At 33.8% G+C, this 26,047-nt stretch overlaps 3 protein-coding genes across 4 annotated transcripts; 2 read left to right on the top strand and 1 right to left on the bottom strand.

The window, feature by feature from the left end:
• Positions 1 to 1,195: 1,195 nt before the first annotated feature.
• On the bottom strand, positions 1,196 to 3,557 carry LOC110998471 (ankyrin repeat domain-containing protein 50). The gene has a single exon (XM_022267141.2). The coding sequence runs from the start codon at positions 3,382 to 3,384 to the stop codon at positions 1,549 to 1,551; it is 1,836 nt and encodes a 611-aa protein (XP_022122833.1). The 5' UTR covers positions 3,385 to 3,557; the 3' UTR covers positions 1,196 to 1,548.
• A 6,072-nt stretch (positions 3,558 to 9,629) lies between these two features.
• On the top strand, positions 9,630 to 18,927 carry LOC110998444 (exocyst complex component 3). Its single transcript, XM_022267102.2, has 13 exons — positions 9,630 to 9,786; positions 9,845 to 9,962; positions 10,090 to 10,238; positions 10,317 to 10,512; positions 10,597 to 10,851; positions 13,147 to 13,428; positions 13,734 to 13,916; positions 14,341 to 14,499; positions 15,103 to 15,210; positions 15,536 to 15,715; positions 16,424 to 16,831; positions 17,163 to 17,527; positions 18,572 to 18,927. Exons 2-12 carry the CDS (start codon positions 9,870 to 9,872, stop codon positions 17,409 to 17,411), a joined length of 2,262 nt encoding a protein of 753 aa, XP_022122794.1. The 5' UTR covers positions 9,630 to 9,786; positions 9,845 to 9,869; the 3' UTR covers positions 17,412 to 17,527; positions 18,572 to 18,927.
• Positions 18,928 to 19,107: 180 nt separating this feature from the next.
• On the top strand, positions 19,108 to 25,746 carry LOC110998468. 2 transcript variants are annotated; one of them, XM_022267137.2, is made up of 7 exons: positions 19,108 to 19,341; positions 20,413 to 20,634; positions 21,024 to 21,146; positions 22,332 to 22,467; positions 23,086 to 23,264; positions 24,443 to 24,508; positions 25,439 to 25,746. In XM_022267137.2, the coding sequence occupies exons 1-7, from the start codon at positions 19,305 to 19,307 to the stop codon at positions 25,513 to 25,515; spliced, it is 840 nt and encodes a 279-aa protein (XP_022122829.2). In that variant the 5' UTR covers positions 19,108 to 19,304; the 3' UTR covers positions 25,516 to 25,746. The 2 variants fall into 2 exon arrangements, with proteins under 2 accessions (XP_022122829.2, XP_022122830.2); XM_022267138.2 differs by lacking the exon at positions 24,443 to 24,508.
• Positions 25,747 to 26,047: the final 301 nt, after the last annotated feature.

Genomic DNA, 26,047 nt, shown 5'->3' with positions numbered 1-26,047 from the left:
CAGTAAAGTGGTTAAATCTAGAGTACATTGAATATCTAGACAGTTAATTCAAGATCGATATTCAATCAAGTCGCTAAAGTTCCGTCAGACAGGTGACTGAACGAAACCTTTAAAAAGTTTCCTAAACGTTCCTGGCCAACAAGAGTAACCTAACCTAACTTTTACAATGCAGCAAATGACGTAATTTCCAAGCTCTCAGTTCTTCACGATCACACTAAAAAAATCATAGCGGACATTCATGAAAACATGCTGGTCCTGGCCATGCTCCATAGGATAATCATAGAAATTATTATTGAGTGCTACTTCTTTACCGGCGTTGGGAAAAAATACCGTCACATTTTTCGGTTACCTACGTGTCACATGTTTCTGTTACGCGTCACATTTTCCGTTACGCGCCATTTTTTTATTGTCACTACCACGGTTGATTCGAAGCAATGAACAACAAAAATATGTAATAAAATTTGGCAAGTCAATACATTTATGAGAATAAAATATTCTTTGCGGAAAAATAAAGATATCTTTAAAAATGATAGTAGCTTCCATAATTTTAATTCAAAATTCATGTAGGTAACATAATGTACACTTATTAACGTCAAAAAAAGAAATATTCATTAAATGATTCTAATTTTACATTTACTGCCAGTTCTCAAATCAAGGGACGGAACGGAAGACAAGAACTGGCAATAAACTCTCCGCCACTCTTTTTAATCGCCAAGTTTTTTTTCTTTTACACAACGATTGTAAGGAGCTGCAACCATTACACCATGTTTTATATGACATCTTGAGTAATAATGAATAATAAAATATATAAATAAAAATAAAGATTTGTCCTCTATCAGCAGGAGGCATGGTGAAATAGGAGCACGCACTTACATACTCGTGAGAACAACACGCAAATTCGTAGTAGAAACAACTAATATCATCGCATACACAAATTCAAGTAGGACCAGTCACCCCTAGTAGCACCCGTTCACGAGTAAGACGCATGGCCAGCCATCGGCCCCCTCGCCATACTTTAGGGAGAGCAACCCGACGCAGGGACGCCGCCTAACCTACATTAATAAATTATTTTTGATTTTGATTGACTTATTTGAGGTTTGACTCCCGTATATCTAAAATACATTGGATCAGAATGGGGAAAAAATATTTGGGGTTTTTTAGAGGGAATTTCAAATTAATAATTAATTATAATAAAAACCAATTTTAATTAAAGGTATATTGTAATTTTATCAAGGTAAATATACCGTGCACTATGATTTTTAACTATGTATTTTTATATAGTTTATACAATGTACCTATTCATAAAAACTTATTGTGAACATATTATAGGACCCCACTAGTAATTGTGTTGTCCATAACATTTCTGTCATTAAAATTACTATATATAAACATAACACATGCTTTACCTTAAAACAAATACTTTCTATGTCAATAGTTATTGTACTACAATAAATAATATTTGGATTTATAATATATTTATACTAAGTAATACTACTTTAAATAATAAATAAGATAGCCAATGGTAAATTATAAAAGTAAAATGATTCATTAAATTTCATCTTCAAACATTAAGAATCTTTGTAGGCTTATCGGTATTGGTAATGAAGGCATACATTGATGTAGTGGTTTTTGTCTACAAAGTAATCTGATTTGAATTCTACAAATATCTAATAGACTAAAAGGTTGTTTACATATCTGATGCAACCAATATGCAGTTGTATCTTTTTTTGGTAAAACACAACACTGTTCAAGTTCAGGCCTGTAATGACCTGCTTTTAGTAATAGTCTTGCTAAATGATTTGTTGCTCTTTGTTTAACCATTGATAGGTTGTCTAACCCACATGGTAGAAAATCAATTTTATTAACATCAGCTCCATGGCGAATGAGTAATATTGCTGCTTGATCCTTTTGTAATAATAGTGCTCTATTTAGAGCTGTGTCACCAGTTAAAGCTGTTGCATTCATGTCTATTTTACTCTCCAGTAATAGTAAAAGCAATTGTTCAAACTGGTGTAGATCTTTAAAACTTTCAACTGCTATATGTAAAGCATTAGAACCTGTTATATTACTACAAATATTTACATTGGCTTTCTTTTGTAATAGTTCTTTGAGTATTTCAATGTGTGATAATCTAACAGCTAATAATAAAGCAGTGTCCCCTGCGTCATCACACAAATTTATACCTCCTCCTTGATTAATAAGCATTCTGACTATTTCCTTTTGACCTTGCATTACAGCATTGTGTAAAAGTTTATGTGAATGAGTAACTCGAGCACCAGAAGCTAACAAAACTTCTACTACTTGAGTATACTTTTGCCAAACAGCTTCACATAGTGGAGTATACCCATGGATTTCTTCACCATTAACATTGGCTCCAGAAGATATTAAATATTTTATCACATCAATGTGGCCTCTTCCAGTTGCCAAGTATAATGCAGTTCGTTCATTGGTATCTCTAGCTTCTAAATTTGCTCCTTTAGAGACTAATATTTTTACTAATTCTAAAAATCCCCTAGAAGCCGCAAAATGCAACGCTGTCATTTTTTCGTGAGTTTTATAGTTTATGTGACTTCCAGCTGACAACAGCATATTAACTATTTCAATATTGTTTCTTATAACAGCTATATGCAATGCAGTAAGACCATCACCCGCAGATACATCTAATTTACTGCCAGAAACTAGTAATAACTTTACTATTTCAGTATGTCCTTGCTCTGTTGCATAATGTAAGGCTGTTCTCATATATGCATCTTGTTGATTAATTCCATTAGTAACCTTTGATGCTGAAGCTAATGCAGCACCTGTTTTTTCTAATATAGCAGCATACCACCTGTAAATTGATGACCAAGTTTCATCTTCATGTGTTATAGGTGCAGCTGTACCTATATCCTCATCCCATTCAAGATCAACATGAAGAGTTGTAGCAACACAGGTTGCCTGAGGTTTTGTGTTTCCTGCTTTACTTTCGTCACTACTAGAACCATCACTATTCAAAGATACCAAGATATCCTGATTTCTTTTTTCATTATTTTTAATTTCCTTGCCATTTATATTTTTCTTATGACATTGATAAACTTCTTCGCTTCTATTTTTACATTTACTAACAATTCCATCATGAGGTCCAACATTTTTCAATTTCCTCTTATGCGACCTATTACACTTCTTAAAAATGATTCCTTGGTTTGACGCTTCATTTTCTTTATATGAATCAAGTAATATTTGTACAATATCTATGTTACCCAATTTTGATGCTTCTCCCAAACACGTTTTTCCATGGCTAGTTATTTTATTTGGATTTGCCCCCTTATAAATATGTTCTATAATAGCATTTTTATCACTTTTTATTATGTCTTCAAGCAATTTGTCTTCTAAAGAAGTTTCCATGACATACTATAACTATGACCCAAATGATACTTTTGAATTTTGACCAACTTAAAACAGTTTAATGTATATATTTACTTGAGTGGATTTAAAAAAAAAATTGCATGTACAGCTAACCCTGTGCAAATGCAACTATTTATTCTATTATTTATATATATTTCGTTAATTTAATATTTATGAAGAATGTACAGTTTATAAATAATTCGTACAACACCATACTCAAATGTACATAATATTATTATTTTTAATCAATTTAAATAAACAATAACCATAGACTACAAAATTAAGTACAGAACACTTGGTATTTAGACAAGATGTCTTAATGTGTGTGTGTATGTAGAAAACTTAACTTAACTGGCAGTTCGTATGGACAAATTTTCATACAGTATAGAAAACATATATATAAATATGTTTTCTTTGAGCGTTTAAGAATATACTAATTTACAAAGGTAAAAAATGGGTTGTGATTTATAACAAGATAGAACTTAACATAGAAGTAAGTCGTCTATTATACGTATTAATTATTATTATTTAAGTTATATGAGCTGTTTTATTGTAATAAAGTCGTTGCCTAGTCTGTGGTTACTGTTGGTTAATTCTTTGTTTACTTTACGTCTACTTCTACTATATAATTAATTAAGATACCTAATGGAAAAAACGCGGGAAGCTTCGAATTTGGCGGGCGCGATTTTTGCTTGAATTTTCTGTAAAATAGTATTTTTAAAAATTTAGTGATCAGAATAGTTAAATATTGTATATATTTATAATTTGTATTATTATTTATATTTTTCTTCTTCTTTCTTCGAGTTTTGGTAAGCTTTTCTGAGTTTTATGAACGAGCCTCCGGACCCGGGGGGCACGGCGCCCCCCGCGGTTGCATTTATCACCATTTCGAATGAATCCGGTATGGATTCTGACTGTTCTTTGGCCTCCAAAAGGAAGCTGAAGCGTAGTCACAGACAAAATTTACATAAAGTTTGCAAACATTGCAATAAAAGAAAACGCAAAAGTACTACAGAACACTCTAAACCCTCAGACAGTCCTTCTTGTCAATGCACAGATGTATTTGCTGAGACCACTGTGACACCACCAACCAACAATTTGCCTCCACCTAGTTCTTCCACTAATAAGACAACAATGCCTCTTCTTTCCACCGATATATCATCTAAACCCACCACACAAATTGGTAGAGCTAGTTACGATGCCAATGACCACGGCACATAGCACAGTTTTACACCCAGTTGTATTCGGGAGATTTTTAAAAAAATTTCTGTTTAAAAATATTGTAGATGGTAGTTTAAAACGTATTGGCAGAAATAAAATGACATTAACTTTTAGTAAATATACAGACGCAAACAGCTTTATAAATTCAAACTGCTTACCAACTAACAACATGAAAGCTTTTATCCCTACTTTCAATATTACAAGGATGGGTTTGGTTAGGGGAGTACCAACGGAATGGTCTCCTGAAGATATTATGGAAAACACTAACATACCCATTGGGTGTGGGGAAATTATAAAAATCAGGCGACTTAATTATAAAATCATGGTCAATAACTCACCTACGTGGAAACCTTCACAAACAGTTGTTTTTACATTTGATGGACAAGTTTTGCCTAAACGGATATTTATGTGTTATAATTCTATGCCGGTTAAATTGTATGTGTATCCCACAATTCAGTGCTTTAATTGTTGCCGCTTTGGGCACACCAAGGTCCAATGCAGGTCAAAGCCCAGGTGCTACAAGTGTGGTCAAGGCCACACTGGAGATACTTGTAATGTAGAGGAAGACCATGGTTCTTGCTGCTTATGCTCTGGGCTGCACTTTGCTTCAAGCAAAAAATGCCCAGAATATGTGAGACAAACAGATATAAAAGTAACAATGGCAGAGAATAGCTTATCTTATATTGAAGCGTCAAAATTACATCCCCCAATTTCGAAATCATTTGCTGATGTTGTATCCTCTCTCCCAAGTAAATCTATTCCTGGTGGAAATACAGTATTGCCTGGTTCACCACCTCCACGTACAATATCTTATAAAAAAACAGTCTTCACTAAACCCAGAACGCCTCCTCAACACAGTAAAGGTTTCGATCATGTAGCACATGAGTCTCTTGTAAGAGACTACAATATGCCAGAGCCTTCTAATGGATGTGCATTACCATCATCACCTAATGCAAATTCACAACAGACAATAATAGAGTTAATTACTACATTAATTAAATTACTTTCTCAACCTAATTTATCTATACCGTCCCACGCTGCTAATTTAATTAATTCCTACACTGATAATAATAATGGCCAACATGGACAGGTTAGTTCAATGGAACTGCCGCAGTATTATAAACAAAAAGCATGAAATTATACACATTATAAATAATTTTAATCCTTTTATTTTTTCTTTATCTGAAACCTGGCTAAAGCCAGATCAGGTATTCAAAATCCCTGGTTATTCTTGCCTAAGAGAAGACAGGGCTGATGGGTATGGTGGTGTATGCCTGCTCATCAGAAACTCAAGCATCTTTTCTTCCTTCCCTCTTCCTTCACATAGTAACAGCTTTTCTATCATTACAGCTATTGTTGATGGTATCTGTTTTGTCTCTGTATATGTCCCTCACCCCTCCTTGCAAATATTCAATGAAATTAAAAACTTAATTTCAGTTCTCCCTCAGCCTTTCATGATTCTGGGTGATTTCAACTCTCATCATACATCATGGGGTAGTTCAGTATCTAATAGGTACGGGTATGAATTATTGGATATCTTAGACATGTATAACCTGTGCATTTTAAATACGGGTTCTCCTACTCGCCTTACAAAGCCTGGTGAAGTAATTAGTGCCATTGACCTGTCCATCTGTACTCCCAATTTAGCATCTTCTCTCTCTTGGTCTACTTTGTGTTCATCTTACAATAGTGATCATTATCCCATAATCATTTCATTTCCCTGTAAAAAAAATAGTAATATGTTTATTAAAAAGTCTCGCCTTAAACACAAAATCATAGACTCGAAATGGAGTCAATACAGTTTATTAGTAGAAGAGAAACTGAATAATTGCTCAGAAGATAATGTCACAAATAGTAATTATTTACAAGATGTTTTGTTAGAATCGGCTGATAGTGTTTTTCCTAGGAAAAAGCCGAGTAGTAATAAGTTGTCATCTCCACCATGGTGGGATGAAGAATGTACCACAGCTATTAAAAAACGCAAGGCAGCTGAGCTTAATTATCGCAATGATATGTCTATGGAAAAATACGAGGTCTTAATGAATGTAATGAAAGAGGTTAAAAAACTATTTAAAAAAAAGAAATCTGAGGGTTGGAGGAAATATTGTAGCTCTTTATCACCTGGAATAAATACTTCTGTCATTTGGCGAAATATCAAAAGATTCAGGTCAGCTATCAATCCTTCTAACCCGTCGTTGCTTCCTATAGAATTAGCTGATCAATTCCTTGATCGCTTGGCTCCTCCTTCTGCTCCAGATCTCATCCACTCTTCTACACAAAATAACTCTGATGTTGTCCCTTCCTCACTAAATCTACCTTTTACGTTATTAGAATTAAAAGGTGTATTAAATTAAGTTAAAGACAGTGCTCCTGGGGAAGATGGGATCACATATTCCTTTTTGTCTCACCTTGGCGAAAATGGATTAAATTACTTTTTAAATTTAATAAATAAAGTTCTTTTGACAAATGACATACCGCCATCTTGGCGAAGTCAAATAGTGCTGCCATTTTTAAAACCGTCTAAGATTCGATCTGATATTAAATCATACCGTCGTATAGTCTTGTCATCGGTGATAACAAAAGTTGTTGAACATTTAATTAAAAATCGGCTTGAATGGTATATAGAAAATAATAAATATCTGTCACCAACTCAGTTTGGATTTCGAAAAGGTAAAAGTGTGTGTGACAATTTAGGCATATTAGTCACGGACATTCGTAATGCTTTCTCAAATAAAAAGTCAGTAGTTGCAGCTTTCTTGGATATTAATTCGGCTTATGATAATGTTTTGTTACATATTCTAAAAAGTAAATTAGATAAATTAAAGGTTCCTTATTTTTTAAATAATTTCATTGTAAATCTTCTATCAGAGAGGAAAATTATTTTAGATGTTGGCGGCCCTTACATGCCTAGTAGGCTGGTATGGAAGGGCTTGCCACAAGGGTCTGTGCTGAGTCCTTTATTGTACAATATTTATACACATGACCTAGAAAACTCTATCGGAGATTCAGTTAGTATATTACAATATGCCGATGACTTGGTTATTTATGCCTCTGATAAGTCTGTAAGTAATGCTGAACAACGTGTCTCGTCCTCTTTATCTTTCCTAAAATCTTGGATGGATGCAAATGGCCTAGATCTGTCTTCCTCAAAAAGTACCGTCGTACTTTTCACTAAATCCAGAAATCCTCCCTCACCAACTATAAGATATGATTGCGTAATATATTACCCGTCAATAATCAAGTAAAGTTCTTAGGAGCTATACTTGATTCTAAACTAACAGGTCAACCACACTGCGAATTTGTGGTTGGTAAATGTGAGCGACACTTGAATATGCTGAGATGTCTCAGTGGAGTTTGGTGGGGTGCTCACCCGGCCACATTGAGGTTGGTGTATAATGCTGTCATTAGAAGCGTTCTTGATTTTGGGACCTTTTTCTTAGATCCAGGTAATGTAGCAGGCTTTAGAAAACTAGATCTCATACAGTCTAGGGCTTTGAGGATTGTTTCTGGTGCTATGAAATCGAGCCCGGTTAATGCTCTGCAAATAGAATGTTGTGACCCTCCATTAAACTTAAGGCGTCAATATCTGTCAGATAGATTCATTTTTAGAACTGCCCAGTTCCATAATCATCCCCTCATTTCCAAACTGGAATCTCTTTCTCAAAAATTACCCTATTCACATAAACCTTTACCTTGTCTATTAAAAAGCTTTCTGAAATTTAAACAATTACAAGCCCCAACTCATTCCTTTTATATCCTTCCCCTATTTAGCTCTTCTTATGATTCTCTACTTCTTTCTCCTGAGATATGCTTTTCTATTGGCATTGAAAAATCTGATTTTAATGCCAATGCAAACTTTAATTCCAATGTCAATATGAAATGGCCTAACTGGCATCAAATGTATACAGATGCTTCTAAACACTCCAATGGGTGTGTTGGTGTTGGAGTGTACCACAAACAGTACAACATAGTTCAGAAAATTAAATTACCTCCAGAATCATCGGTCTTTACCGGTGAATGTTTTGGACTACTAAAAGCTCTTGAATATGTGCTGTGTTTCAAACTCAAAAAAACCGTTGTATTTACCGATTCCTTAAGTGCATTACAGAGCTTAGCAAAATTTTCACTTAAACTAAACCCATTCTTTCATGTTATATTTGAATGTAGGAGAAAGCTGTTGCAATGCCAATTACACAACTATTTAGTATCATTTTGTTGGATACCTAGTCACTGTGGTATCTCTGGAAATGTGAAAGCTGACAGTTTGGCTAACAGTGCTACTGTGACCGGTGACGTATACCCGTACAAGAATTTTGGCCATGATCTTGCTGCTTTGCCCGGCATATATCTCCACAAATCGTGGGATATGTGTTGGGAAAAGAACGGCCGAATTAAGGGTCGTTTCTTGTATGCTATACAGTCTTCCGTTCCCAGGAAGCCGTGGTTTGCCAAATTGTCGCTTGGTAAAACTGCCACTTCTACTATAATCCGTATGCGTCTGGGACATAACAGCCTTCCAGTTCATTTGCACAAACTCGGTATCGTAACTAGTACCGCCTGTGAGTGTGGCGAGAGCTATTCTGACTTGAATCATGTTTTCTTTTCTTGTCCTAAGTATGACCATTCTTCCTTATATACTTCTTTAGTTTCTCTGTCCGTTCCCCTTCCTACCAATATTTATTTACTTCTTCGAGATTTAAATCCCCTTGTATATAGTATTATAAGTATGTTTATTGTAAATAATAACATTAAACTATAATTTTGATTTTTTTCCATTATTAATTATTCTGATTTCTTGTAAATTTATGCGCTTTCAATTATTTATGTTATGTCGCGATTGGTTTCCTTAGTTTTTTCATTATGCATAAACTGTAAATAATTAAAACAACGAATTATAAAAATCCCATACTTGACGCTGGCTAATGCACAAACAGTGTTAGAGCCAAAGGGAAAAAAAAAAAAAAAAAAAGATACCTAATCATCACAGAGCCAATAATTGAAAATATTTTAATTTAGTATAATTATAATATTACTGTAGTAATTATAACTAAACATTTGAAAATAGTCAAGAATTAATTTCTTGTTTCTACAGTATTTACTATAAAATATAGTTGTTATCTACAACCGTAACTGATTACCATATTTTACAGACAATTAAATTTTGTCCTAGAGAAAAAGCTTGTAAGAACGTATTTACATTCCTAATATAATTATGTATTCTTTACTAGTAATTTTAAAGTACCTAGTTGATTTTAGAAACCGTTATGAGCACAATGGAAGAAATTGAAGAAGAAGCAAAAGCAGCAGCAGAGAAAATGGTGACGAATATGATGCAACGACCGGGACAGTTAGAAAAAGTATGCGTCAAAGTAAAAAATATGAAAATTTTAGTATGTGACACAAAGTGCTGATTTCATACAGCGTAGATTAATCCACTGTCAATATTATTATGCAAAGATATTAATAAGATCACCTATGTTTAAGGTGGAGCAATACAAAAGAAGAATCACACACAAAAAAGCATCAATTGAAGCTCAACTAAAATCTGCAGTTCAAGGCAAATTAGATGGAGTAAGTGTAGGTTTACGACAGCTGCAAGAATGTCTGGATGATGTTCAACAGATAAGTTCAAAGTAAAGGGTTTTATAAAAACATAATGACAAATATTTAAACATGTAATAAATCAATCAGAAATCATATTATTATTGTAGAATGGATGAATTGGAAGAACTGCTGAAAGGTGTACCACCATTAGTAGCATCACTACAAGCAGTACGGGAAGAAGACTGTCGTCACTCACAGTATGTGACTGCAATGGATAGCTTAAAACATATTTTCACAGTTCCCGAAAGTGTTGCAAAAGCTAAACAATGGATTGGAGAAGGAAAGTTACTTCATGCACATCAGGTAAAAGATTGTTTATTTTTGATTAAATACAATAGTTAATATTAAAATTGATCAAGATTTATAATTAATGCTTATTATTTCCAGTGCCTTAGTGATTTGGAAAATTCTAGAGATGATTTACTATATGAATTACATCGTTTACCAAACCAGTCCTCACATGACAAAATTATGTTGAAAGCATATTTTGATGATGTACAGGCAGTGTCAGAATTACTGGAAAAACAAATTAAACTTATATTGGCTAGAACATTAAATACTGTAAGAAAAGAACCAACAGTAATAGTTACTGCTTTAAGGATTATTGAAAGAGAAGAAAAAAGGGACCAAATGGCATTACAGGTTGGTGTTATGACTTTTTAAGTTTTTTACTTTATTAACATAACATTTTTAACACTGTAAACACACTAATAATGGATTGAGAGGCTCTGCTGTAAACCCACAGATTTACATTAAGTGAAAAATCATGAAAAATAGGAAATTTTAGTTTCATATATTGTTTGTCAATTTTTGTTAGAGATTTTTTTTATTCAATTGCGCTATTGAAGAAAAATTCTGTGAACTTGTTCACTAGAAATCTGAATGATAGCTTGAGACAAGTATTTCACAATTTTTTATAATATTTGAAAATTATTTTTCATAATTTCATGCACTAGCTCCTCATCCACTTGTCTAAAGGAAGGCCTTCCACACTCTACTCCATTTGCTTTCATTGAGAGCGACGAACCGCGCCGCCATAATTATCCAAAAATCTTTGGGGATATGTCATCACATTGCTTATGTGGTAGTCCTCTACCACTCTGTTTCCATAATGTGGACACCAGTCTTTTAGATTACTTCTTCTTCTTCAAGTGCCACTCGATTACACTGACTGATTGACACTGGAGGTTGGCCGTCAGTTCTCTGAACCGCGTCTTGTCCTGCGCCAGATGCAGCAACCCCTCCGCACTCGCATGTCCACTCCCTGACGTTGCGAAGCCATGACTTCTTCCTTCGACCAACACGCCGTTTTCTCTAGATTTTACCCATTATTATTAGTTGAAGGAGGTGGTAGCGGTCATGGCGCAACATGTGGCCCAGGTACGCAACTTTTCGCTGCTTAATGTTCCGCATAACCTCCTTGTTAGTGACCTTCTGGATCCAGCTGATACGAAGCATGCGACGATAGCACCACATCTCAAATGCTTCTAAGCGCCGGCGGGTATCTTTTTTAATTGTCCAAGCTTTACAGCCGTATATAACAATTGGCCATATGTAACAAAGGAGAACTCAGACTCGGAGTTTAATGGTCAAGTGACGGCAGCACTAAACTTTTTAGATTATTGGACCTTAATATTTCTTATAAATTGCCCAGTCCAATTCTACTCTACCTTAAGATTCGTTCTGATGTCCCTTTCTTTTGTATTAAAAAAAATCTTTATTCATATAGGTAAACATGTACACTTATAAACGTCAAAAAAAACAAATTAAATTAATTGTACATTTACAACCAGTTCGCAAGTCATAGAGCGGGTAAGAACTATACTTTCCTGGTTTCTCCATCTATAAGCTTCTCTTATTTTGACCATGCCCTTGTTCCATTGCAAGTTAGCATGTTTTACGTTTTTTGATCTTGGATACTGTTAGTGCCCACATTTGTATAATTCGACATATGACACATGAATAATTTTGGATTTTATTGAAATGCAATCATGCATGATTTCTATGTTATGTATCAGTTTCCGCATATAGACGCCAATTTGGTCCGTTGTCCCTTATGTGCTCGCTAATTAAGCCAGCCTTGCGCCTTCCAGAATATCAGGTTTTCCAGCTGACAGCGGAGCAACCTCACCGCTCCAAGGTTTTTGTTTCATGGGAATTTATAAATAAAAAATGTTGCTAATAGAGTTTATACATATACCTTAGTAGGTACTAAATTTCGAAAGAGTCAATTAATAAATGTTTAAAAGTTAATTATTACTTTATTAGAAAATCTCAATGGAAAGAGAGCGACTTTTTGTGTATAATTAGAATCACGCTAATATTTATCAATAGTCAATAGGCAGACTGTGGGTCGCGCCAAAGACAAAGTGATGTTTATTTACGAGACAGTGGCCCGTAATGGTCCCTATCATTATAATATACTATTATAGTGAGACTAATTCTATTCAGTCTTAGAAGTCGCTTTGTTCCTGGCAGATTTACTGCTGGCTAATGCCATTATGGACTGACTGCAGTTGGAATTACGAGCGGGTACGGGCTACCCGGCATTATTCCGGATCCTCCCTTTGCAAGCTAGTCGGTAGCATCATTGCCGTGGTATCCCTCAGGGTAACCCTGTTTGTCAAGGTTATTTTGCCTGTAGTGCGTGGTGATACGCCAGTATTAGTAATATTTTGTGTTTCATAACTTCCTTTGTAGCCCAATAGGATTTTCACCTGTTAGATATTCAATTTGAAATCTCTTTACCTATATTGTTTGTTGGTGAAATTATGTGACCTAGGTACAGTTCTACGTATTCAATTACATCATTGTCATTATGTATGAATCCTTTGGACCATATGTTATAACCTTTATCATATTATGTATGTTCCTTATAAATTACTTGATTATTCCTATTATAAAGCTTTTTTCTATTTAATCAAATTTAATTTTCAGCAGCAAGATCAGTCCGGTTTCATGCCACCAGGCCGACCAAAAAACTGGCGAAATATGGCTTTTAAAGTTTTAGAATCTGCGGTTAATGAGCGCATTGAAGGCACACGTGTGGATGAAAGAGAAGATAATAAATTGTGGCTTATTCGGTATTTAGAACTGACCCGGCAATTAATTTTAGAAGATTTACGGGTCGTCAAAACTCTATGTGTGCCTTGCTTCCCTCCGCACTATGATATAGTTAACAAATATGTTGATATGTATCATAATTGCCTGTCGTCGAGTGTATGTAGATTTTTATTTTTTTGCCAAATTATATGTGTATTGCCAATGATATCTGTATCAATAACAGTCATTTTATATGCAAGTTGGTCCGGCATCTGTGTCTTCCAACTTTATTTCCTGTCCAATTAAAAATTCAAACCTTAGGACTTTAGGCTTAATTCATTGTACTGCCCATGGGGCTCTTGATGGAGTTTCATTTTTCCCCTGTCTGTTAACCAACAATAAAAAAGGGAAAGGTCTTTATTAGATGAGCTAACGATATTCTTTATAATTTTATAAAATAAAAACTAAATATTTGTTTGTAGTTGCAAGATGTTGTACAGAATGGTTTGGAAGGTAATGAAAATGTCACACTTTTGTCGTGGATTTTAAACACATACCCAGGGTCAGAGTTAATGGGAAGTACTGAGTTAAATATTGATGTATTAACATTAAAGCCATTACTGTCGAAGGAAATAATGCAGAAGTTAGAAGATGATTATCTTCAGGTATTTTCATGTTTTTGTTTAATAATTCAAAAATTTTAATCATAAACTTTTATTATAAGCTTATATTTTTATATTTATTTGTCCTTAACTATCAAAGGTATGTTAGTGTGTGCCCATGAATGTTATTTATATTATTTGGATGAATAAAAATTGCATAAAATATACAAATTGATAGAATATGTTTGCAAACAGTACATTGACTAAAAAAATAATTTAGAAATCTCTATGCGAAAATCATCCTCCCTACAAATATGAGTAGATAAGTCTATTAATCTAGAGAAAAATAAGTTTACTTTTGTTCAAGATAACAATCTCGTATTGAGGTGGTCCAAAATGTCAAATGTCACACAGGAAAAAAATACAGATATAAGTTTGACATACGATTTAGAATACTAATGTCTGTTGTTTTAAATTTTAAAAATAGAAAATGGAGTTGAACTACCGAGAGTGGATGGACAAGACTTTTGAAGCGGAACGCGCGGAGTGGGGAGGCGAGCGTTCCCCGGAAGTGGAACCCCACACATCCGCCTTCCACACACACGCGCCGGTCATCATATTCCAAATGATTGATCAAAACTTGCAGGTACACCTATGTTCCCACATTATCATATTAAATTTTGTTCTCGTACGGCATGTGATTTGGCCTATTGGATTTTGCATGTGACTCTCAACCCTGAATTTGTGTGTTCGAAAGCATCGTGAGGAAACCGACATGCCTAAGATCTAACAATGAGTATCAGGCGGACGTCGAGGCAGAATACGAAATTCCACCCGTATGACCTTGACGTTCACCGTTCCACCACTTTGTGGAACCAGCTGCCCACTGAAGTATTTCCGAAGCAATTCGACTTAGGGTTCTTCAAGAAAAGAGCGTACCAATTCTTAAAAGGCCAGCAACGCACTCGCGAGCCGTCTGGCAGTGACCGCCATGGGCGGCGGTATCACTTAACATCAGGTGAGCCTCCTGCCCGTTTGCCCCCTGTTCTATAAAAAAAGGCACAGAAGGTACACACCTACCTACCAATAAAAAAGAATATACGGAATCAAATACAGACCGTAAAGGCTCGTACTAAACGAAATTCAAAATAAAGATTTAAACCGTAAACACGAAACAATAATTGCTCATATGTAATTAAGTGAAAACACTCTTGTTGGGCGATTTTGATGTATTTTGAATATTTTTTAGGTTACAGAGACGATCACTAAAGACATTACTTTCAAAGCTCTCTTACTGAGTATTGATCAAGTGACTCGCTTCGGTAACATGTACAGGGAAGGTGTTATACAATTTAAGGTGAGATTTAAAAAAAAAATGTATTTCTAAAGTTATTATAATATACCTGCATGAGAATAATGAAGACAAATTAGTTAATTTCTAAATGAGTTTATAAAAAATTTTTTTCACATTTGATTTTTGACACAAGATGATTAATCTTTAAATATTGACCGGCGCGGTTTACTTTAATTTTGTAATGGAATGTTGATTATGGAAAAAGCGTGTTGGCTTAGCAGCTTGAGTGCGATTTATATCCCTTATGTACCTCCATGCATATACAGACATAAAAGTTTTTATTGAGACATACATGAAACTATGTGGCTTAAATTTTTACTTATTACAGAATACGCATTTCGCGGACCGTTCCCGCGTTGTGTACTTCACGCATCACATGATAACAATCGTCAACAATAGCGAGCAAATGGTTCGACTCGCCCAACAGACGCAAGCCCGACATTGGCCACCCGGAAGACATGATCCCGCCGCAGAAGACAAATTCAATAAGATGCTGGCCACCTTTCAGGTAACAATCTAACAATTCCCGCCCGTTGCATCCCTTGTAATTTATATATACTGTGTTATTTGTATTTCTTTAGCAACGAAGTGTAAATAAATAAATAAATAAATAAATAAACAATTCACTCAATGACCGAGCCCCTCATAGATCTTGATCTTTTGTATATTTAATTAAATGGTATATGCAGTAACTGAAGCATTTTTGACATTTGATCGGTCCTTATAACAAGTAAGCAAGCATTTTTTATTAAATACAGTCACATGATAGACAATCTGAAAAAGTCATAAACCAAACAAAGAAAAGCACTTAAAACTATCTTTCTCTTAATTCATTTATATTGAAGCATGTTGTTGCTTAACTGAGAGATTAGAGAGATTAGGCCTTTTATCAAATTTAGTAGCGACCGCACAGCACTGGGTCGCTTAGCGTGCCAACCGCCTTTTATAACTCGTTCGGCCTTCCTACTCCCTTATTTGTGACATCATCTTATATTTATATCAAAGGGGAGTTTTTATTCGCATTATATATTTTATTTTTGTATACTTATATAAATCTGCGAAAATGGCGACGTCTATTAACCGAATGACTTGTCAAATAAAATATGGTTTTGAATTAATAATCGGTCACTCTACTTATGTTTGTAAAATTACCACCATATTATATTCCTTTATTACATTATCTAAATAGTCAATGTAAACGTTACATTTGTTGCAGAATTTGCGGGATGAAGCAGCAAAATTCTTGCTCGAAGAAGCGTTTTTAGATTTAGAGGAACACTTTAATGATCTTTTTACCGCTAAGTGGCTATCTACAACAATACCAGTAGACACTATATGCGTAACATTGCAAGATTATTTTCTGGATTACAACCATTTGAGAGAGAAAAATTTTGACTACGTAATAAATGAAGCTCAGAACTTGGTTTATCGAAAGTATATAACGGCCATGTTGTCTAAGAAGGTGACCTTTAAGAGCGTGGAAGAGGCTCAACAGGCTGCGACGAAAATTGTGAAAGAGGCGAACCAAATCCGCGCGTTCTTCAAGAAGATCAAAGCACAGGCCATCGCAGCAGAAGGCATCAATGTGGACTGGCCCTTTGAGGTTATCTCCACATTAGCTGAGGTAAGGTTTTTTCACTTTAAAATTTATAGTTCTTTTTACGAATTTTTAATCTGATTTAAAATTCTAAATTTAAAAATTCTCTTTTTTTGGCCAGGGGTGAGATTTTTTTTTAATATTAGGTGATATTATTTATTTTCATTAAATAAAATGTGTTAACTCATTGTGCACCTGGTGAATAACGTGTTTCAATATAATTTAATATGGCGTCAAAATACTATCTACTTTTCTCTGCTTTAATAGCATAACAAAATACACTTTAAATCATTAGAACACGTTAAATTTTAATAATTGTGTTTCTTTACTTGAAAAGTTATGACATCCCATATTTTAGGTACTACGGTGTCAAGACATCGAAATGCTGTCTTTAGACTTACACGGTGTAGTTGACAAATGTCCAGAAGTTACTGAAGAGCATTTAGCCCGACTTGTGTCCCTCCGAGGAGATGTTCCGCGTGCCAACATTAGGGACACAGTTGCACATGTGTGTGCTACTAAGAGACCCACGCGCCCTTCCACCAACCCACCGCTTTTTAAAAATATAACCTTCAATGATAGGCTTCTTTCACACTTTACGCTGTAGTATAGCAATTTTAATTGAGTTTATTCTGAAGGCTCTGGGAGCACGTGATTTCTATATTCTAAATGGTAATTGTAATTTTGTTCTACGAATCGTAATGTTGCGATTGTAAAGAATTTTTTAATACAGTTGCTCAAAAAGTGGCATATTGCAGGGAGGTATAGCGTTCGGAAAGTGGGCTATTACACACTCGTGCTTTTTCTTTGCCATTCCCGCACTCGTGCGTTTTCTTTGCCAACTGTCAAAACAATGTGTATTAAAAAGAAAAAACCAACCACGAAGGTTTTATTAAAAAGATTCATAGAAGTTTTTATGATATATGATTTCTAAATATTATAATAATTGGATTCAATAAGTTCGGTTAGGTTTCTTTTCATTTCATATCAATTAAAAAAATATTAAAAAGAATTTTATAATATATGCAAATACGTATTTTTAAAAAGTTTTCTAATAATTGGATTCAATAAGTTAGGTTAGGTTTATTTTATTTCATATCAATAAAAAAAATATTAAAAAGAAAAAACTAACCATGAAGTTTTTACTAAAAAGAATCACAGAAGTTTTTATGATTCATGCAAATATTTTAAAAAGAAGCTACTATTTGTTTCAATATCAGATTTAATGATTGGACTCAATGAGTTAGATTTGGTTTTCTTTCAATAAAAATAGTCTACTGAAGAATTGGCTGTATGGGCCAAGTTCCCTTTGCCTACCCAGAATGGGTGAAGAAAAGAAAAAACAAGCTTTGCTCATATTCTTTGCGGTTGGCGCCATTTTTCAAAAATGTTCTTTCGAGTTGACTTATTTGTTGCACAAAATGAGTAATTTCGACGATATTTTATTTGAATGAATACCACCCGAACGCAGTATAATTGCATAAAATGCTTTGGAGAACAATTTACCGGAAACATATAAGTTGCTACATATCTACGTGCAACGAATTTATTCCTTAGAGAGAATAGAAAAAAAGTAAATAGTTTAATTAAATTGTTTAATTTTTTCGCAACTGTATTAAAAATAGTCGTTCAGTACACGTGCGGAATCGTCATTGCAACTTGTCCCGACTGTCAACCCTCACCTTCGGCTGCGCCTCGGCTCGGGTAGACATTCGTCGGAACTCGTTGCAATGACAGGCTTTCCGCACTTGTAATGAAATATACTATACTATGATTGTAGTAAAGTCTATGATTCGTAGCATCACAACAGTTATTTTGGTATAGAACCTTCCAGTTTATAACCTTTGCTGCTCGGAAAATCAGGAGTCCAGATATAAATAAATCTATATAGTATATACTGTTATAATATAAAATTTATCATTAATTTAGTATTCATAAAAAGTGATAACTTTAATTGGCTCTTTTAAACCAAAAATCATACAATAAATATTTTATTATCTTAATATTTAATTAATTCTACGATGAAAAGGATTCATTTTACTTGTCTTAGTTATGTTAAGCAAATTATTGTATTGATAAAAATATTTATTAAATATCAAATGCAAATATAAAGATGCTAGTGTTAAAATTAATTATATGACATATTAACAAAATAAATATTTATTTACTAAAAATGTTTTCATTTCAAACCCATGAATTATATATGCGTATATCTTGTAGTAGCAATATTTACATGTTCTCGAGGACCAATAGCATACTATACTGAAAGAAAATTCTCTCCTACGCAATAACAGTTTATTTCGCCATTATGTACCTATATCAAGGCGGCAGCGGTCGCGCAAATTATTTTGAGAATAAGAAACACAAAGCCGCGGCTAGAGCCAAAGTGTGCTAGAGGAATATAGTGTGTTAAGACATAGATTTAGCAGGTCCTCTTGACATCACCGAAGGCCTTTTAACGTGTAGGGCGGGCGGTCTTCGCAGCCGTGAGTCAGGGACAATGTGGATATTCGGATTGATCCTTCTCCTCGTAACAGGTAAATTGTTTTCACATTAAAGACTTTTTAAACATACATATTTCATTCCATTTGCCGGCATGATTAAATAAATATATATATTAAAGTTCAACGTGTTAATAAAGTGTTTTCTATGTACGTACATAGAAATTTTCTAATGATTAAAAATAATAAAATATAATTAAAATATTAATGATGATAAAAAAATAACGTTTATCGTTTTCATAATTTGTTGCTATAGCATTTTTGTTTCAACTATCACCTTATAGTTTTAAACCTTAATATTATTAAGTTGCCATCATTGAAGACTATAGTCATCATATCTAATTGTAAGATATACTTCGTAGTAAAATGAGGTATCGAAGAGCGCGCATTGCGCATCCTTTTATACAAGATTGGATAATAATGCTAACTCTATCAAATAATTCGAATAAACGGCGCGTGCGATCAACACTGAGGTCGCTGCCGACCGCGGTGGTATTTTTAACATTCCCGGACCAGCTCAAGGTTGGCCAAGATAGCCGCTTATTCATTTGTATACAATATGACCTAATTTTGTGAGATTCGGAAGTAATAATAATTTTCACTATTCTACAAATACCAAATTAACAGCAGAGCTGACCTGCTAACGACTTATATTGCTGAAACATTTTGTAAAAGGCATATAGTTAATATAGATGGTGTAATCGGAAGGCCCCCGTAATGTGTACTTCCCTGAACATAATTTAAAAATATTAATGTAGGCGGACAGTGATGTTGTAAATCATAAAGATGAATGGATGTTTAAAACAATAATAACGATGATCTATTGGCAAAAACAATGCTGTATTTAGAGAAGTTTATGTTTTTTTACAGATTAATTAATAGAAAAAGACTTGCGAACTGGTAGTAAATGTAAATTTGCAATTAGTTTAACTTCTTTTTTTGACGTCCATAAGTGTACTTGTGTAGTGTCTTTTCAATAAACAAAAATGTTTTAAACACATCCCAGATTTCTTTACTATTACTATGTCCCAGTGAATTTAAACACATTTTCAGTAAATATATGTTAAATTTAATAAATATTGTGTTTTCAATTATTTTATTTTTTAGCCAGCAAGCAATTCTCATTATCAGAGTTTGAGGTACCAGGTTATATGAAAGCGGGCGGTGATGTGCCACTTAAATGCGGATATGAACTAAAATCAAACGAATCTGATAGAGGTTTATTTGTTAAATGGTGGTGGAGTCCAATGAATGGCTCTAGCGAAGAAAGGAACCTCATTTACCAAAGGATAGTTGGGCATCCACCGGATGCATTACGTCATAATATTGGTAAGATTTTGTGTAAATCGTATACTTTATAACGGAAATACAGACGACTGGTATTTAAGGACAAATGACAATTGAAAAGTACATTAATAAAAAAATAACGTATTCTTAACTTCTTGATGTTACCCCGTTTGCCTAAAACAGTAGATTATTATAATAATAATATTTTTTTTATACCGATGGACACTCTCGATGCTATAGGGTCGCGAGTGTATTGCCCGCCTTTTAAGAATTTGTACGCTCTTTTCTTGAAGGATAATATAATAATTAGTGTATAAATTATATAAATTTAATCACCAGCTAATATTTACTTAGGTATCATCGAATACTAGTAATTTCTAGCAAGGTTTTAACGATGAAATCATTGAGTAATTATTGATCTTGTGTTTCAGAAATAGTGCAAGATGACGACATTTTATTGCGGAACGTGACGGTGAAGGACTCCGGAGTATACGAATGCGAAATTTCAAATATAGTTGACGAAGTACGGCAATATGAACCATTAATTGTTTTTAGTAAGTGCTAACAAAAGTATTCGTTGTTACGCCTGTTTCTGTTGTTAACTGCGTAATCACCTGTTTCTGATTAACAGACCCAGTAATACGATATTATTAAATTATTATTAAAAATGGCAATGGAAATCTTTTATCTTAATAAATCTTATTCTTTATTTAAGTACTTCGATAACAATGTACTAAAAACTGGCACGATCTACAAGAGAAAAAAATTCACACTAAGGTTTCTTTAATTTACTTTTATTATGTTGATTATACCACTACGGCGACTACAAACGAGTTGCGCAGATTTTCACGTAGCCATTTGCTGTTTTGATATGTAAAATTAAGATTTTTTAAACTAACTTCCTCGCATGCGATGTGCTTTAGATTCTGATAACAAAATATATATTGTACATTTAGATTAATTTGATGTTTTGTATGTGTTCCATGAGATATATTCAAATTTTAATGCGTAGGTGGATTAGCCATGTGAAATGGATTAATGAAACGCTAACCGCGTTACAGTCAGTGTACTCGTATATACAAGGAAACCGCTAGGATAAAGTATCTAGTCTATAGTAGTCTTGGCGGTTTTTATAGCCACATTAATAGTAATTTGTATAGTATCTTACAATTGTTGATACAAACTAAAGGTTCTGTTATAAAGATTGTTGATAGCTTTCTATAACTAAGAATCCATTAGTATTCTTTGTTTTTTCTTTTACAAAAACAATTTTAGTGTCTGTGGCATTTTAAAATGAATCTTACAATTTCAGTTGGGTGTTTTCTAATAAATAGTAATTGTAATTAAAGGTTTGACAGCTCTTGCAACTAGATTAAGGTTTGATAGACATTTAAAAAGACGAAACCAAGTGCCTGGCAAAGTGAATTTTTATATATAAATTTGAATACTAAATTTCACCAACATCACCTTGATGGCAATCTTCCACAGTCGTTTCACAAGGCATTTTCTATTGCGAACTAGCGAACTGTTGAATCGACTACCGGCGGAGACTACTCTGAGAGATACGACCTCCAACAATTCAAAATTCGAGCGTACTCCTCCTTTAAAGGCCGACAACGCACCCACTAAAAATGGGTGTCTATGGGCTGCAATGACTGCCTTTTTGGGCGTCCCGAGAATATTGTAACTGATAGTGAAAAAGAGACGTACCTCTCTGACATACCTTCCCATTATTCCAGGTGAAGGAACCGGTGTGCAATTGGAATTCAGCAATGTTGAGGATGGCCCTGATACTGATGACGTTGAAGACGTGCATGTTACGTGTGAGGCACTGGGCGTGGCACCTTACCCAGATCTGACTTTCACTGTTGATGGGTGCGTATAACTAGGAACCGCCGTTATACATAAAAAACTGTATGTTATCCTTACAGAGTGAACAATAACGAAAGAGAGTAGGTATTTTAAGTTAACGTTTTAATTGGGCTGAATTGATTTTTATACTAGGTATATTATAATTTTTGTACTGACAGTAAGATAGGCTAACAGGAATGTTTAAATGTTATGTTAAAAAGATAACTATTAAATTTTACATGTCGCCTGCCCCGGAAACTAAAGTTGTAAAGCACTATTACTGACTGTTTTAATGTTTTCTCATTTTTAATTTCTTTAGGTAATGTATAACTGTTCGTTTTTTTCAGGATTTTAACAAATCATTTTATTACAAAAAAACACGAAGTCTTTATTTTATTATCCTTAATATTTGTTTACCTGATTTTACATTCCTGATATAGATCACACCATTTAGGTATTTTAGTTTAGACCAAATAATCATCATAAAATTGAAAGCGACCTTTTAAAATCAAATAAAGCGAGTGCGTAGCCGGCCTATTAAGAATCGGTACCCTATTTTCTTGAAGGACCCTAAGTCGTATTAATTTGGAAATACATTGATGGGCGTGATTTTATTATCATCTTAGATTATTTTCATTTCAGAGAGGCAGTGAATGCAACTGATCTAGTGACTGTATCGGAAGATTCGTACGATATTTACAGCAACATAACATTAAGTAGCGATTTGGCATCTGGTCATGAAATTTCTTGCCTCCTGACATTCTCTACTCTCAATGTTTCTGACGTGGCGTTCGTCGTTACTCAAGTATACAATGAAGCCGGTATGTTTTTATCTCTATATAAATGATAAGTGAACATTTTATATGGAGTTGATTTATGAGTTTACAAATAGTGAAAGAATGAAAATTCCGTCTTAGATGCAGTATTATTTGTCATAACATTAAATTTTGTTAAGACGAACAATATACGACAAAAATACACTAAATATTTAAAACATCTAAGATTTTCGAGTTTTAAGAAGTTCACATTTTTGTAATGTTTTATGGTGCGCTAACACCCAACAAATAATCATGCTTATAGACTTAATTGCATGTTTTCTTTTTAATATTATACAATAATAACTACATAAGAAAGTTGTTAATGCATAATAATCTGATGTATATGAATGCCGACGAGGTTTTAAAACTACGTACCGAATACACTGGATATAAAAATTTATTTATCAATGTAGTACTATATATGTTTTTCTATAATACTAATCGATAGGTGCTTCTTCTAGCATAACATGTGCATGCAGTGTTAATTGAATATTCGGGTTACGACTGCATACAATCTCAACGAAAACATACAAATATCGCACAAGTGTACTAATTATTTCCCACGTTGTATTTTCTTTTATTTTTATTTCATTTGAATTATATATAAACTGGAGCGTGGCATACAGAGTCGAGCGGTAACGCAAGTTCGGCTCTACATCGAGACCAAATAATGACGAATTAACACTGAGTTATTTTGTACCGCGGCTAATAAATGGAATACCCAGTCAAATATTATAGCCTAAGGCCTGTTCTCCACTGCTCCGGTCCGGCAAACGTCAATTACCGATCCGATTTAGAAACTCACAACAGTACTTAACTTCTCCACTACTCCGGCAACCGCTTTTTAACGATCCGATAATTTACTAGATCGGACGCGGTCTTTTAACGGTCCGAAGTGATCGACGCACCGCGCAAATAATCTGGGCATCGTGTATGTTTGTTTCGAGGTTCATAAAAATGTTCCCATAAATTTTCGCTTCTATTATGTGATCTAAAATATAATTTAACGTAGCAGGTAAATTGTAATGTAGATTAAATGTTTCCACTATAAGTGCGTGATATTGTGTGCAGCTAATGTGATTTCTCTTATTCAATATTAATTATGTCATGTATACGTGATATGGTTCAATTTAATAGCTTGTTAGTCACGCGTACTAACGCTTTGATTGTCAAAACGACAGGATTCACAACGGAGAGTCCCACTGAGATGGCTTCTACCGAGGCCCCTGAAAACGTTGAAACGAACTGTAAGTGTTATACCACACTCACTGATACCCCTATATCTGTATTTTCTGATGAAATATACCTACATACTAAACATGCTATGTATTAGTCTTTCAACAATTACAAAATATAAATATAAACAATAATGCAGATATTTATATGTTACTTTACAAATACCTCAATATTAAAAAAAACAGTGACGCTACAAGAACCCCTGAGCCTCTCTTTCTGTTGTAATTATGTTATGCTTACTATTTAACTATGTCTTTTGCATGAGTAATACGTAGAATTGAGATTGGTAAAGTCGTCTTTTCTGCCAACTAATATAAATAGCTTAAGCAATTTTTACTAATAAAACAAATCGCAAAAAATCATACTATGTTATTAAATAATTACATATATAAATGTATCGAAATCATATCTGTTTACACCTGGCGGCGAAGAAGTGCGGCCAGGTGTTCGACGGCACCCGTGGTTTTTTAAATTTTTTACGTTAATTGCCGTCATGTAGACGATATTTTATTTAAATAACAAGTGAACGAAATGTTTTCCCAAAAATCCATTCAAAATAATTTCACTAAAATACTAGCGGCCAAAATTAAATAGGCAACTTGGTAGATAGTTGCCTATAAAAAATTTGTTTTTAACAAATAACCGATGAGTGCACTAATATTGCAACTGGATCTTAGACCAGGAGGATGACTTTAAGTGCACTTCGCCTCCTTCCATAAACACCTGTCATGATCTATAATTCACTATGTATATATATACATAATACATATATATATATATATAGGTGTCCAGCAGCCAGGGGGTACAGGTGGTAACGGTAATTTATATATTTCTCATTCTCCATTATAGAAAATAAACCCCAGAGGCTGGCAACATTCTTTCTCCTTCCAAATAAATTAAGTATAGCTAATATTGCATTAAGTTGACTATTGTTTTTTCAGCCAAAGGTGACATCTGCTGCTCTTGGATACTCGTCGTCATGCCGCTTATTTCTAGTTACTTCATGTACTTGATATAATGTTTATATGTATAATGAAACTTAAGTTAATGTGATTTTTTTTTTTATGGAAATAAGCTCATGAAATATGCGAAAAAAAAATTAAACACAATGTTAATATGTATGTAAATTTTATTTACATTTTCAGTACATTTCATACATTAAAAAAAAATATTCTTCAGGTACTGTCTTTTTAACGGGAACAATCCTTTCTCGAATTGTTTACTACCAATAATTAAACAATTAAAAGTTTTCGTGCTTTTCATTTCCACCAACATGTGGATGTCATTATAAAATCATCTACATTTAACTCGATATTTTTGATTATTCCTTCTCATAGAGTATTATGCAAATTAACGTTTATCAAAAAATAAATTACACTATATTTAACTTTCACATTTGGCACTTAATTTAAATATCAGTCAAACAAGAAACAAAAGAGTATATCATTGTGGCGTATTTTTTTTTAACTAAAAAACCTTACATATTAGGATTACAGGCAGCTGAAATGTGACGAATTTAAAAAAAAGTACTAGGTATTTGATATACTTAG

This window comes from Pieris rapae, chromosome 9 (assembly GCF_905147795.1).
Source record: "Pieris rapae chromosome 9, ilPieRapa1.1, whole genome shotgun sequence".
Lineage (NCBI taxonomy): Eukaryota > Metazoa > Arthropoda > Insecta > Lepidoptera > Pieridae > Pieris > Pieris rapae.
Note: the sequence above shows the minus strand (reverse complement) of the source record. Positions and strands in the feature narration are given on the sequence as shown.